The sequence below is a fragment of the Podarcis melisellensis genome (genome assembly GCF_964234715.1).
Source record: "Podarcis melisellensis genome assembly, chromosome: 12".
NCBI classification, from domain to species: domain Eukaryota; kingdom Metazoa; phylum Chordata; class Lepidosauria; order Squamata; family Lacertidae; genus Podarcis; species Podarcis melisellensis.
The window spans coordinates 35521882-35534734 of NC_138544.1; the positions used below are offsets into that span (position 1 = coordinate 35521882).

The window sequence follows — 12853 nt, forward strand, 5'->3', positions numbered from 1 at the left end:
CAGGCGAGAGCTGAACAGGTTCAAAGTGCAGTCTCTGAGCCACTACACCAGGGGTAATTGATGTGGTGGCCTTCAGCTGTTTCTCGACTCTGAAGACTTGCCGTTCCAGCTGAGGCTGATAAAGCTGTGGCTCTGTCTAGCCTTCCTGACTAGTATTTATATATTTTATTTCTCTCTCTCTCTCTCTCTCTCTCTCTCTCTCTCTCTCTCTCTCTCACACACACACACACACACACACCCCACTTGACTACAGCAGAAAACCTCGAAGCAGTTTTTAGTAGTCACTAATTGGGTTTTTCCGCCATATATTTGTCTAATCCTCTTTAAGACACCTACTTGGCTGTAGGTATCTACCATATTTTCTTGAGTCCAATGCGCCATCGAATCTAATACGCACCTCAATTTTCAGAACCTTGAAACAAAAAAAAGTGTATCTGCTAATGAATGAAAATGTGCCATTGGATCTAATGCGCACCTTGATTATCACAAAGTCATTCGGCCAGAAAAGGTGCACTAACGTTAGATTCGAGTTAAAACAGTATTTATCGCAAGCTGGTTGTTGAGCTGGTATCTAACACAGCTAATGCAGCATGGACTGAGCGCAAAACGACTCATTCAGCAATCAAGATAAATGTGAGTTGCTTCCAAAACTACATGTATTTCCAATTTGGCCCATTTAGAGAAACAACAAACAAGTAGTAGGATGAATAGAATGATGGACATGTTTGCATCAGAAGCTGCCTTATACTGAGTCATATAATTGGTCTATTTAGCTCAGTATTGCTTACTCTGGGGTAGTGAAGTCCTTTTTGGCCCAAGAGCTTCACTTCACTGTTTGGACAAGCCTTCAAGGGTCACAAGCCAGTGGTGAGTGTGATCCTCTATTTGTGCCTGTGCCACACGCTACCTGCCACCTGTCACACACACACACACACACACACACACACACACACACCCCTACCTCTCTCTCTCTCTCTCTCTCTCTCTCTCTCTCACACACACACACACACACACACACACACACACACAGGCAGCACACATACATACATAAGCAAACATACTTGCAGAGGAAACACACAGAGAGCAACCCGCACCGATCAGCAGAAGGTGGATTTTCCTTCCTGTTGAAATCCAACAATGGAGAAGGAAGTCATTCTCTCCTATCTTCTAATTCATTTCTGAAAAGTGGAGAGAGGCATTTCTCTACTGGTCTGGGCAGGAGGAGCTCTTCACTCAGCCAAGCACTATGAACTGCGGTAAAATGCATCACCCAACACTCACTCTCTCTCTCTCTCTCTCTCTCTCTCTCTCTCTCTCTCTCGGGTCCTCTCCTCTCTATGGCACACCACCATCAGCACCGATAGTGGGTTGGAGCTCTCCAGAAGCTGGAAGGAGTGGTCCAGTTTGCTCCAATGTTTGCCAGGACAGCTCAGTAAACACTGGAGATGCCCGTCACTCCTGGAGCCTTCTGACCTGCAATCAATGGCAACATGCAAGAGGAGAAAGAAGCATTTTCTCCAGCACCCTTGTCACTGCTGCAGATGGTGCTGCCACTGGTGGTAATTTGGGTCTGGGGCTGCCAGGCACATGCACTACAGAACCTGTGCTAGAAAGTTCACCCCCCTTTTTTCCAAGTTAGCTATTTTCATACAACATCTTAGACAAACTTACTGAAGTCCATGGCAGGTTGACAGGGCAACAAACGATTCTGAATTCCCTCGGATATGACCTTGGTAATAACAGTGCTCCCCGCCCTGCAATTAGAAACAGAGACTTTTGAGTTCAAGACACTACACACACACACACACACACACACAAACGCAGAGCAGTGTTTCTCAAAACAACACAAGTCAGCCAGGATAGTCATGCCTATTCCTACCTTTGCTGATACAGTAGGTGAACTAGGTTTCATTACAATTGCTGATGCAAGGGGTTAACCTGAGTGCCACGTAAATAACCGAAGAGCTTTGAACACCAACATTCTCTCGTGATTCACTCTGACTTTACGCGTATTACAATCAGAGCGAACGCCCAAGGTTGGCTGAATGTGGATCTCAGATTGTCTACATCTACCAAAATGTGGACGTTTACCCTGTGAGATACACACACACATACACACACACACACACACACACACACGCATATTACTCTATGAAGAACATTGGTAGAATATAACTAGAACAGCTGGCCAGTGTTGGAACCAGTACTACAAGACAAAAATTGCTTATTACTTATCAGCAATAATACTAACAAGAGACACGGAAAAGTAATATAGGCACAAACTCACACACCAACTTACGCATATAACTATGTTTATGCGGATTACCGATAAATAGATTGGCCTTCCCTCGCTCGGTGCTGCTGCCCATTTCCTCTTGCCAGTCCTTTATTCCTGAACTGCCTCTAGAAGCTCTCCTTTTCCGGGAAGCCTTTGGACCATCCCTCTAATATTTTCTTATATGCACGATTGTAATTAACTCAAAGCATGTGTGGTTGAAGTCATGTTCATTTCTCCCCATGCAACAGTCTCAGGTCTAGCTGGGGGCGAGTGGGTGGGTGTTGTTGTAGCATGACACATCCCATTTTTAAACTCATCTGCAGTAAACTAATTTCAATCTGCTATAAACATTGGTATATATGACCAATCCACTGTTTGCAACAGTGGGTGAAGGAATATAGCAAAAATTAATAAAATGCATTTTATACTATAAAATAACAGACTAGGGCAGTGTGTGCATTACCAGCTTAAAACGCAGCTTGGTGGTTCTTTTTCCTGTTTGGATAGAAACTGGTTTGGGAGGGGAAATAATAGTAGTAGTAGTAGTAGTAGTAGTAGTAAATAATAATAATAATAATAATAATAATAATAATAATAATAATAATAATAATTTATTTATACCCTGCCCTCCCTGGCCAAAACTAGGCTCAGAGTGGCTAACATCAAATATATAACATATTACCATAAAATCAAGCAATCAATCAAAATACATCCTAAAATAAAATCAGACTCAAAGTGAGATCCAATCAGATGGCAACCTGCAAATTAGGGATGGGGACCTTAAATGCTCACCAGGCCTAACAGTTTATACTTATCTTGATCTTTGCCTGTGAGCAAAGTTGGGAGGCCACTTTCATGAAAGTTCTTCTAAGGAGAGAGGGGGAGTCAGACTGCAAGCTCTGTCTTGCAGGCCCTGCAGAAAGATGTCAGATCCCACAGGGTCCTGGTCTCTTGTGACAGAGCATTCCACCAGACTGGGGCCACAGCCGAAAAGGCCTTGGCCCTGGTCGAGGCCAGTCTAATCTCCTTGAGACCCGGGACTTCCAAGATGTTATCATTTAAAGCATAAAAACGGAGCACTTTGTAAGAAACAACAGGACAGGTACAGAAGAGACACGGATTGTGGTCAACATCATGTAGCAGGAGTGCACTGGTGCAGGGCAAGCAGGAGTGTGTATACAGCCTAACTCAGAGTAAACCCATTAAAATCAAAGAACAAGTTAGTCAAGAATAACTTAATCACATTTGTTTCAATGGGTCAATTATGAATATGACTCAAGTCTGACACGTTCTTGGCTGCGAGTCCTGGAAGACCTGCTCCCTGCCTTGAGAGGGTGGAGCCCTGACTGACTCCAGCTACAAAAGCTGAGGATGCTGTAGAGACTCTTGGGTTGGTAAATTGTTTAGGGGGCGTTGTTCTTATTGAGATTATTATTTTTTGTATCTTTATTTTTAGATCTTGTTGTGATTTAACGTGGAAATTGTTTGATTTGGTTGTGTAGCCTTCAATGTATTTTATTTATTGTTTACTGTTCTTGTTATATTTGTAATTACGTGGGGTTTTTTTTTCCATGTTGGTAAGTTTCCTTTAGCATGGTTACAAATAAAATGAAGTATGTCTGAAATCACCTCCTGCCTCTTCTGCGTATCTCAAATTCCAGCAAACAAGTAACTTGGAGAAGCTGGCTCCCAGCCACTGAACTAAACACAGCACTCCCAGGTAGCAATAAAATGTCACTCCGCTCAGTTCCCATTTAGACATCCTTCAACCACTTGCTAGCCTGAGGGTAGAGGAGACAAAATCAGTGACATTATTTGCTAGTCACAGTATTGCCTTTCCTTGGTCAAGCTAATGAGTTCTGAATTATTTGCAAAATGCCAACTGATGATTAACCTTTTCTTCAGCAGGCAGCCATTCCAAGGTCACTGGGTTTAGAAAATCACTACCCTCAGCATGTAGCTAAATCTAATTACCAATTACTGAAGCGTCCACAAGATTAAGTCAGTAGCAAGATAGTGCATTGCTTCCAAGTTTTCGGTATGTTCTTTGCTGAGCCAATCGGTGTTGGTGGGTGTGTGTGCCATGTGAGGAAGAGGAAGCAAAAACAAAATGGTGCTTGGCCACAAACACAACTGTGGCACTTGAAGAAAAAACAGTCGTTAAGTATGGTATGAAATCAAAATCAAATAAGTGTTGGAAATGTAAAGAGAAAGAAGGTTATTTTTATTGTATGTGGTGGTCTTGTAGTAAGATTAAAGCTTACTAGGAAATGATATATAATGAACTGAAAAATATGTTTAAAACAACATTTGTAAAGAAAACCAATAGCTTTCCTTTTGGGAATTATAGGCATAGAGCTACCCAAAATGTATAGAAATTTATTCATATATGCAACAAGAATGTTGCAAGTGGCAAGCATTGCCCAAAAATGGAAAGAAGAAGAAGTCCCAGCGAAAGAAGTATGGATACAAAAACTTACGGAATATGCAGAAATGGCAAAATAAGAAATCAAGATAAACTTTTTTTATAAAAGAATGGAAATGGTTTATTGAATATTTACAAATAAGCTGTAAAAAGATAAGAACAATGGCAGGATTATAAGTTTTATAAGTGTATATATTTAAAGCAGTTGAATAAATGGGTAAATTAAGTTAATTTGGAATATGGAGAAAATATAAAAAATAAATTTAAGGAACCGCAGAAAGAGGAGGAAGTCGAGTTTTTAAATATTAAAATGATTGTAAAATTATCAAAATGTATACAATTTAAAATCATAAATAAAATAAGAAAGAAAGAAAGAAAGAAAGAAAGAAAGAAAGAAAGAAAGAAAGAAAACACAACTCACCAGCAAAATGCTGGTATAAAAAGAAGCTTCGGCACTGAGATACATTAGGGCAGGGGTGGGGAGACACACACACACAGAGAGAGAGAGAGAGAGAGAGAGAGAGAGAGAGAGAGAGAGAGAGAGAGAGTGTCTCTTTGTTCTAAGTAAGACCTATGCCAAGGCTTCCTTCTTTTGTAGAAGAAACTCTCAGGGTTTTCATACATGCAATTGATCATGTAGTTCGGCCCTTCTTGGCCTGTCTCCTAGGCATGTGCTGGGAGCAAAAGCATGAATCTGACTCTGGGCCACTGAGATGATCAAGGGTATGGAAACTTATGAGGAACAGTTGAAGGAATTGGGCAAGTTTAGCCTGGAACTGAGGAGACGGAGAGGAGTTATACTAGCCATCTTCAAATATCTAAAGGGCTGCCTCATGGAGGGTGGAGCAAGCTTGTTTTCTCCTGCTCCAGAAGGCAGGACTCAAAATGAATGGATTCAAGTTACAAACAAGAAAGGAGATTCCAACTAAACATCAGGAAGAACTTTCTGACAGTAAGAGCTGCTTGACAGTGGAATGGACTCCCTTGGGAGGTGGTGATCTCTTCATCTCCATCATCTTCATTGTGATTGGGTAGCTCCTGTGGACCAATCAGTCTGCTGCATTCTGGATCCTATTGTTCTAGGACCAACCAGACTGCTGCATTTTGGATCCTATTCAACCCAGTACATAACAGTTGTTGTTGTTGTTGATGATGATGATGATAATTTTATCATTTGTACCCCACCCATCTGACTGGGTTGCTTCCAATATATATAAAAGCAGAGGTTTGGATGGCCATCTGTCATGAATGCTTTAGCTGAGATTCCTGCATTGCAGGGGGTTGGACTAGATGAACCCTGGCGTCCCTTCCAACTCTACAGTTATATGATTCTGACTCCTAAAAAGGCACAGAAAAATGGTCCCCAGCTTTCTTGCCTTTTTGTCCTCTCTTAGGCAACATTCAAAGCCAGTTCCTTTATCTTTACAGGGAAGCAATTAAGAGTCCGCTTTCCTAGCAGATGCTGCCACATCTCCCTGGCCAGATGTCAGTGAGCAGCAGAGCACATGCGGCATCTTCCCATGCCCTGAGGCTCGAAGTGTGAAACGGCTTGACCTCCCTTCACCTTCCTGCCTCTTTCCCAGGGCCGAGTGTTGTGTGTAGTTTTGAGCTGTCGGTTCATTATTTTAAGGCCAATGTTCAGAACAGCGATCTTGACCTTTATGGAAGACTTTAGAACTTTCTGAATAACACCCCCTGCCCAACCATGGGTATTGACCATGCTGTCTGGGACTGATGGGAGTCTTAACAAGATTGGGAGGATCACATATGGTCCATCCCTGTTCTGCAAAGGCTGGCAGCCTGGGAGATGGCCAGGGTTGAAAGCCAGGGTTTTCTGCCACCGAGCTACAGCCATTCCCACTCTCCGAATCATTTCCTCCCAAAGAGGTCCAATTGTTTTAGGCGCTCAATGTGTAGTTCTGACCAAGGAATTCACCTGCCACCTGCTCTGCTGAAACTTCTGGTCTCACGAGTAGCACTTTCAAACCGGCAGCAACTACTATAATCTAGAGGGTGCAAACTCACTGCTTTTTTTTATTAATGAGCCCTCTTTGCTTTGACTGCATCAATGTGCTATTTGAGAGCCAGGCTCAAGGCCTACAGCTAAACTTAAGCCAAATCTGCATCTGAGATCCAATGCTGGAAACCGTCTGCAATTGCAGCTTTTCAAGAATGCATGCCAATAATAAAAACGAAACTTTCTAGAGAAATGGAAAAGATGGACTAGTGTTTCAAAGAGCACAGCATTCCTCGTGTGTGTGTGTTTGTCCCACTTAAAATGGATATTTCAGCTGCATTATAGAAATGTTTAAAAGTCACTGAGTTATGAACTGGGTCAGTGGCTCTAGAAATTAGGTGAGCAAGACAAGCTATTTTTAGTGATTGCTGTAGACCACAGAGAATGTCCTGAATGAGTGGTATTCACCAGATGGCCTTGGGAGTAGCATACCTCCTGCTGTTGTTTACAGCTTTCTACCCTTCTTGCCAGCTTCCTTTCCCTAATTTCTTAAGTTGTGGTTGTGGCACAGGTTTCCTTCAGGTCTGTAATCCTGAGCTCCTTAGCTTGTGCCACATAACACTCATTCTGCAATTGCAAGAAATCAGTTCCTTAGCGCAGCAGCACCAACTCTCTGGAACTCCCTGCCTGTTGGGCAGCCAATTTTCATGACAGTCCACAGGGCATTACGATTTACAGTGTCAAAGGCCTTAGTCAGGTCAAGAAACGCCATATACAGGGGTTGGTTTTGCTCCCTGCATTTTTCCTGAAGCTGTCGAGCAGTGAAAATCATGTACGCTGTCTCCCTATAAGGTTGAAACCCATTTAGGGATTCAGGAAGAGTAGCCTCGGATACAGTTAGAAGACGGTTTGCTAAGATCCTTGCAAGAATTTTGCTGGCCACAGCTAATAAAGATCGCAATCCGTTCTGTCATCTTTTTTATTATTATTTAAAGGTGCTAATTTTGGCATCCCTAAAGTCTGCTGGGATCTCCTCTCTCTCCTATATTTTTTCGATGAGCTTGTGAAGTTGTCTAAATTCAATTCTGCCCACTTTGAAGACTTCGACAGGCCCTCTGGCTTTGTTGTTTTTCATTTGGTTAATAGCTGTACACAACTCTCCCAAATTTGGAGATATTGCAAGCTCATCTCTAATTTGTTTTTGCAGAATTTGTGAGAGGACCTCAGCAGCTATCGGGGAGGTTGCGGTTAAGGAGATGCTGGTAATGTTCTTTCCAGAGCAGTGCAATAGCTTCTTTAGCTTTTAGAAGTGTGGCACCATCTGTTGAGCATAGGGGGGATATGCCACAATTTATTGGCCCATAGGTGGTCTTTGTGGCTTTCTGTACTTACACACTTATCATCATATGTATATGCTGATCTTTCCACATGAGCCTATGTAACTAATCAATCCAGTATGAAGACAATCATGAAAAAGCAAATCCACTGTATAGCAACACAGCAGGACAAAAAGCAGCCAAAACTGTGAAGCCTTCTCATCTGTCAACAGAAGGGCAACAGAGATGGGGCCAGGCAGGACTCCCTGGAATGGGACTTCCAAGGCCTGAAGAGGGGATAAGCAATTGATAGGCGGCGGCAAGGCAGCAGCTCCCTTTGTGAGGAATGTTACAAACATGTGCACTTGGACTTGAGGGCACAAAATCTGAAGTAATTTCCTTTCCTTAGCATTTAAAGGAATCATGATTTAGCTTTAGCATTACGAACTGCATTTTATTAAGCCCCTCCACGAACACATCTCCTAGATTTAAAAGAGGCCCCTGGCAACTTTGTAGTGAATATCACTGACCTACATAAAGGAAGCATTTCTGCTCTTTTCTTGTTGCACAGTATCTTCTTGCAAGTAACAAGACTCTGCATGCCTCAATGGAACGTCAGTGTGAAGCAGAAGGAAAATGTGCCCGTTCCCTTAAAAAGTTCTGCAGGAGCAAATATTTGATTGAAGAAAGGAACTGACGAAAAAGGCCTTAAGAGAACGAAAAATGCAAAAATGGCACGTAAACAGTGGGAGAAAAGGCTAGTAATCCCAGGAGTCTTTGCACCAACCTTTGAGGGCTGTGGAGAGATGGAGTTTGAGAAAAGAGGTTTGGAGGGGGCAATTGTGGTGGAATCTGGCAGATTTTTGGCAGAATTTGGTGGCTTTTTGGAATATTATTGAGGTGGCCCTAAAGGCGACTGCATGCTGCTTCTCCTGTTTATTCCATCTTCCTTTCCTTGGTTGCTTCCGCAATGAGAAATTTTATCTTGTAAGCTCCTCAGGGCAGGGACCTATCCTCTTGAATTTTGTAAAGCAGTATGCCTCCTGATGGTGCTATAGACATAGGTGTGTGTATTAGTTTATACATATTAATTCTGATATATTAATAATCAATAATGATGACAATGGGTGGTATCCAAACAACTCATTCTGTCACTTCAAGGATTTCTGCTTGTGCAACAGATATTTCTTCCCCGGCATACACCTTACACCCTCCCAAATCTGCTCTGGAGGGTTGAGAGGAAACCCCAAATGGATTTAGGGGCACATGGCAGGTGTGTCCATCCCACTGTGCAAGCAGGAAACCTGGCACAAATGGAACAAGTTAAACACACACCACTGTAATAGTTAAGCAGTAAACCTTGGTGCTACCATGATTGGGCAAAAGAGGAATAATGAAAACAGAGAAGACCAAGCCATTCGGGTTTCGGATCCTTTACACCTAAATATCAAGTGCAGCTCTGACACTGACAATGCCTGCTGCTTTTTACACCCTTTTCATGAAGTAGAAATTAATAAGGCATTGTCTATAAACAGACATTTTGAAAGTACTATAGTATTAGAGGACAGCTAGTTTAGTTCCTCACATCTACGGAGCAGAATGCATTTTACAACATCGCCTACAGGAGCTGTTGATGTATCACAACCTATTCCTTGTCTAGGAATCTTCTCAGATACAAGGTGACTGGGAAGCAGAATGGGAAGGGTAAAAATTATGTAAGCAGCTAAGAATGTGTTGCAAGAACAAGCCAAGGAGTTCTCAGCAAACCATCTTCTACCATAGTGCATCCATCTCGGCTTAGGGAAAAGGAACAGGAAGGTGCCATGAACATTGAGCGAGGCCATCGGCCCATCTACGTCAGCATTACCTACCCGGATTGGCAGCCGCTCCGGGAGTCTTCCCCCATCACTATCTGGTGATGGCAGAGATTCTACATGCAAAGCACACTTTCTACCACTTGGCTATGGCCAAAGAGGACATCTGCATTTCTTGAGAGACAATTCACACATGACTGAATTCCTCCATGAGTTACACCCCAATGCAAGGGAATATTTATTAATTAACTCTGGCAATTACATACATACGAATTTTGTTACACCTTTCACACTATATATGCCCCCATTGCAGCATCCCGGAAGATATGCACACAATATGCACACAGGCCTGTTAACCATCAAAGATTACTGTCTACCTATGAGTATGTCAAAAAGGTACCTTTTTTGCTTAAGTATTTTGTCACATCTGGCACCAAAGTGGCAATGCTTGCCATTTAGTACATTGTTTGAATATAGTCAGAACCATTAGCCAAGGCTGTTGCGTTTGGATCTTGTTTCTGATAGATGGATGAACAGAATGTCTAGGGGGGACGGGGGCGGAGTGAGTGTGTTGTTTTTAAGAAACAGCAGGGAACAGATTTGGATACTTAACAGGAAAGGGGACTGGTGCAGATTATTCAGGCCGGCAGCCCTTTTATCTCAGTGGCAATCCCAATGACAGAATGATAATCAAAGAGAGATAAAAGGCCACAGTGATCCGCTGCAACTGTATGTTGGGAGTCTGGAAGAATCCCAGATTGCCTAAAGGAAAGAACAATAATATATGACAGACTCATGGAGGGGTGGAAGGGGCTTCTGTTTCTCTAGTACCTCTTCCCACCTAAACCACACCAGTGCCACTGGTTTCAGTCCCAACAGCTTAGCATGAGAGCAGGTTTGCCAGTCAACAAGGAAATCTGGTATTCTGAAGATAAAGCTTTTCAGTATCCTTGCATGCATCTCAATTGCTGGTGCTAAAATAAATCTTAGAGCCTGCAAAAACTGCTTGTTACCATTCCCGCAGCTGCACAACAACCCAAAGGCATGTTTTCTCGATCTCACCTTGTCTCATATGAATGCAATTGAACAGTGATGTCATCTCTTCCACGGCAAAACCAACTGCCACTCATTTGCCTACATGCCAAATTATGTTGCAGTGTGAATTGGGCTTGTGACCCTGGGTTGTCTTGGCAAATTTGTGTTCCTAAACCCATGTTTCCTCAAGTGATGTGACTGCAGGGGAGGGGGATTTGTGGGGGAAAGACTGGGCATCTGCAACGCCCCACCCAAAAAAATATATTTTCCTCCAACCTTTATCTCCAATCTAAGAAGCTGCATGGGGAAAATACAGTTAAACAAAGCTTGGATGAGCCATTTGCAAGAGAGAATAAATAGCCACTCTTTAATACACAAGAACTGAAATAGGCACCTTGCTGTATACATATGTGATTCGGTTTACAAATTCTATACCTGGCAGCCCAAACAACTGGATTGTTTAAAAATGGTGCAAAAACAATGTGCCCCTTACATAACTTATTTTTGTCGTCTTTCCCATAACTGGTTTTTTTAAGCAGGTTATTGAAATGCATCGAACAATCCTTTGTAGTTTTGTTTTTCATACTCTTGTGTTGTGGCTGACTTATTTTTGGAAGAAGCCTTCATCTAAAAATGGAGTCAAAAGATACAGCAAAACAATAATCCCACTGTTCTGTTGCACGGCATCATCACAATGGTGCAGAAAGTCTGGGCTCACTTGACCCAAGATCAGACTCCGGATTTTCAAAACAAAAACAAACATTGCTCACTCGCTCTTTCATTCGGTCTCACAAAGTGCCCTTGCTGGGATTTTTCATGGATTGGCCAACAACAACAAAAACAAACGAAGGTTTTCCAAGCCTCCGCCATTCTGAGGCACTCATAGAAATCTGGGAGCCAGGGGTGAACCTGTGGCCCGCCCAGTGTTGCTGGACTACAACTCCCATCATCCCCACTAGCAGTGCTCTAGTCTTATCTGGATTGAGCTTGGCTCTCACTCGGACCATGACTGAGGCAAGACAACAATCCAACACATCCATTGCCTCACCTGCAAATGTAAAGAAGTAGAGCTGTGTGCCATCAACATATTGCTGACAAAATAGTCCTAAGTGCTCTCTCTCCTTTTAGTTTCTTCCTGCCAAGCCTCTTGTTAGTTTCCATTTGGTTCTCCCTAAAGCCAGCTTCCAATGCAAAAGTGTATTTTGGCTGTCACGTACAAGCAATTAGTGAATGAGAATTATTGGAGGAGGAGGAGGAGGAGGAGGACATCCACCTAACTTTTGAATTCGGAAATGCTCTTTAAGTGAAGAATTAAAGGCCACGTTGCACAATATACAGCAGCTACACTGAGTTAGATCAACAGCCCCCTTCTTCATTGCAAATCATGGTGGGAGCGGCTCTAAAACAGAGAAAAGTCCAGGGAGCAAGAGCACTTTCAGACCACCTGTTTATAAAGCATTCATAGGTAGCAAGGAATAATGAGCCTTCACTCTGATTTGTCTGCAGGGAGGTTAGATGATGTTGCATCAAAGCAAGTCTCAACCTAGTGCATTTTCCCACTGCTTTCCTTATTGAAATAAGTCCAGCCTTCTGGGGAGGTGGGTTTGCTGCACAATGCCTTCCAATCAACCACACTTTCACAAAATGATTTCTGCACAAAATGCGACTCAATCCCACCACAAAATACCCGCTGCTTGGAAGCCCCTCTGAGCATACACAAACTGCCAAAAGAACTGTGAAGCAGTGAAATTTGAGCTTTGAAATTCTAACCGGGCAACCCTAGGAGAAATTTAGTGGCACGCGCAAAACTTTTTGTAGTGTTTGTCTCCCTAAAGGAGGAAATGGACGGAAAGAGAATAAACTGATTTATTGGGTTACTTGAATTGAGTGCAGCTATAGCTCTAGTCGGCAGTGACAGATGTAACAAGAAAGCATAAGGAGACTAAGTAAATCCACACAGTGGTAAACCGAATGAGAACCAGCTGCATTGTAATTTCTTTCCTTCAGGTTTAATTCAGGTGAGGAACT

General features: G+C 42.7%; 1 protein-coding gene across 13 annotated transcripts in view; it reads right to left on the minus strand.

Annotated features, from left to right (window-relative positions):
* ADAM22 (ADAM metallopeptidase domain 22) overlaps nucleotides 1-12853 on the minus strand; it is a 120020-nt gene that overhangs the window by 55104 nt on the left and 52063 nt on the right. For all 13 annotated transcript variants that reach the window (XM_081931555.1, XM_081931549.1, XM_081931554.1 and 10 more), the window contains exon 5: nucleotides 1672-1754. In XM_081931555.1, coding sequence (XP_081787681.1) covers nucleotides 1672-1754 — 83 coding nt within the window. The remainder of the gene's footprint in view (nucleotides 1-1671; nucleotides 1755-12853) is intronic.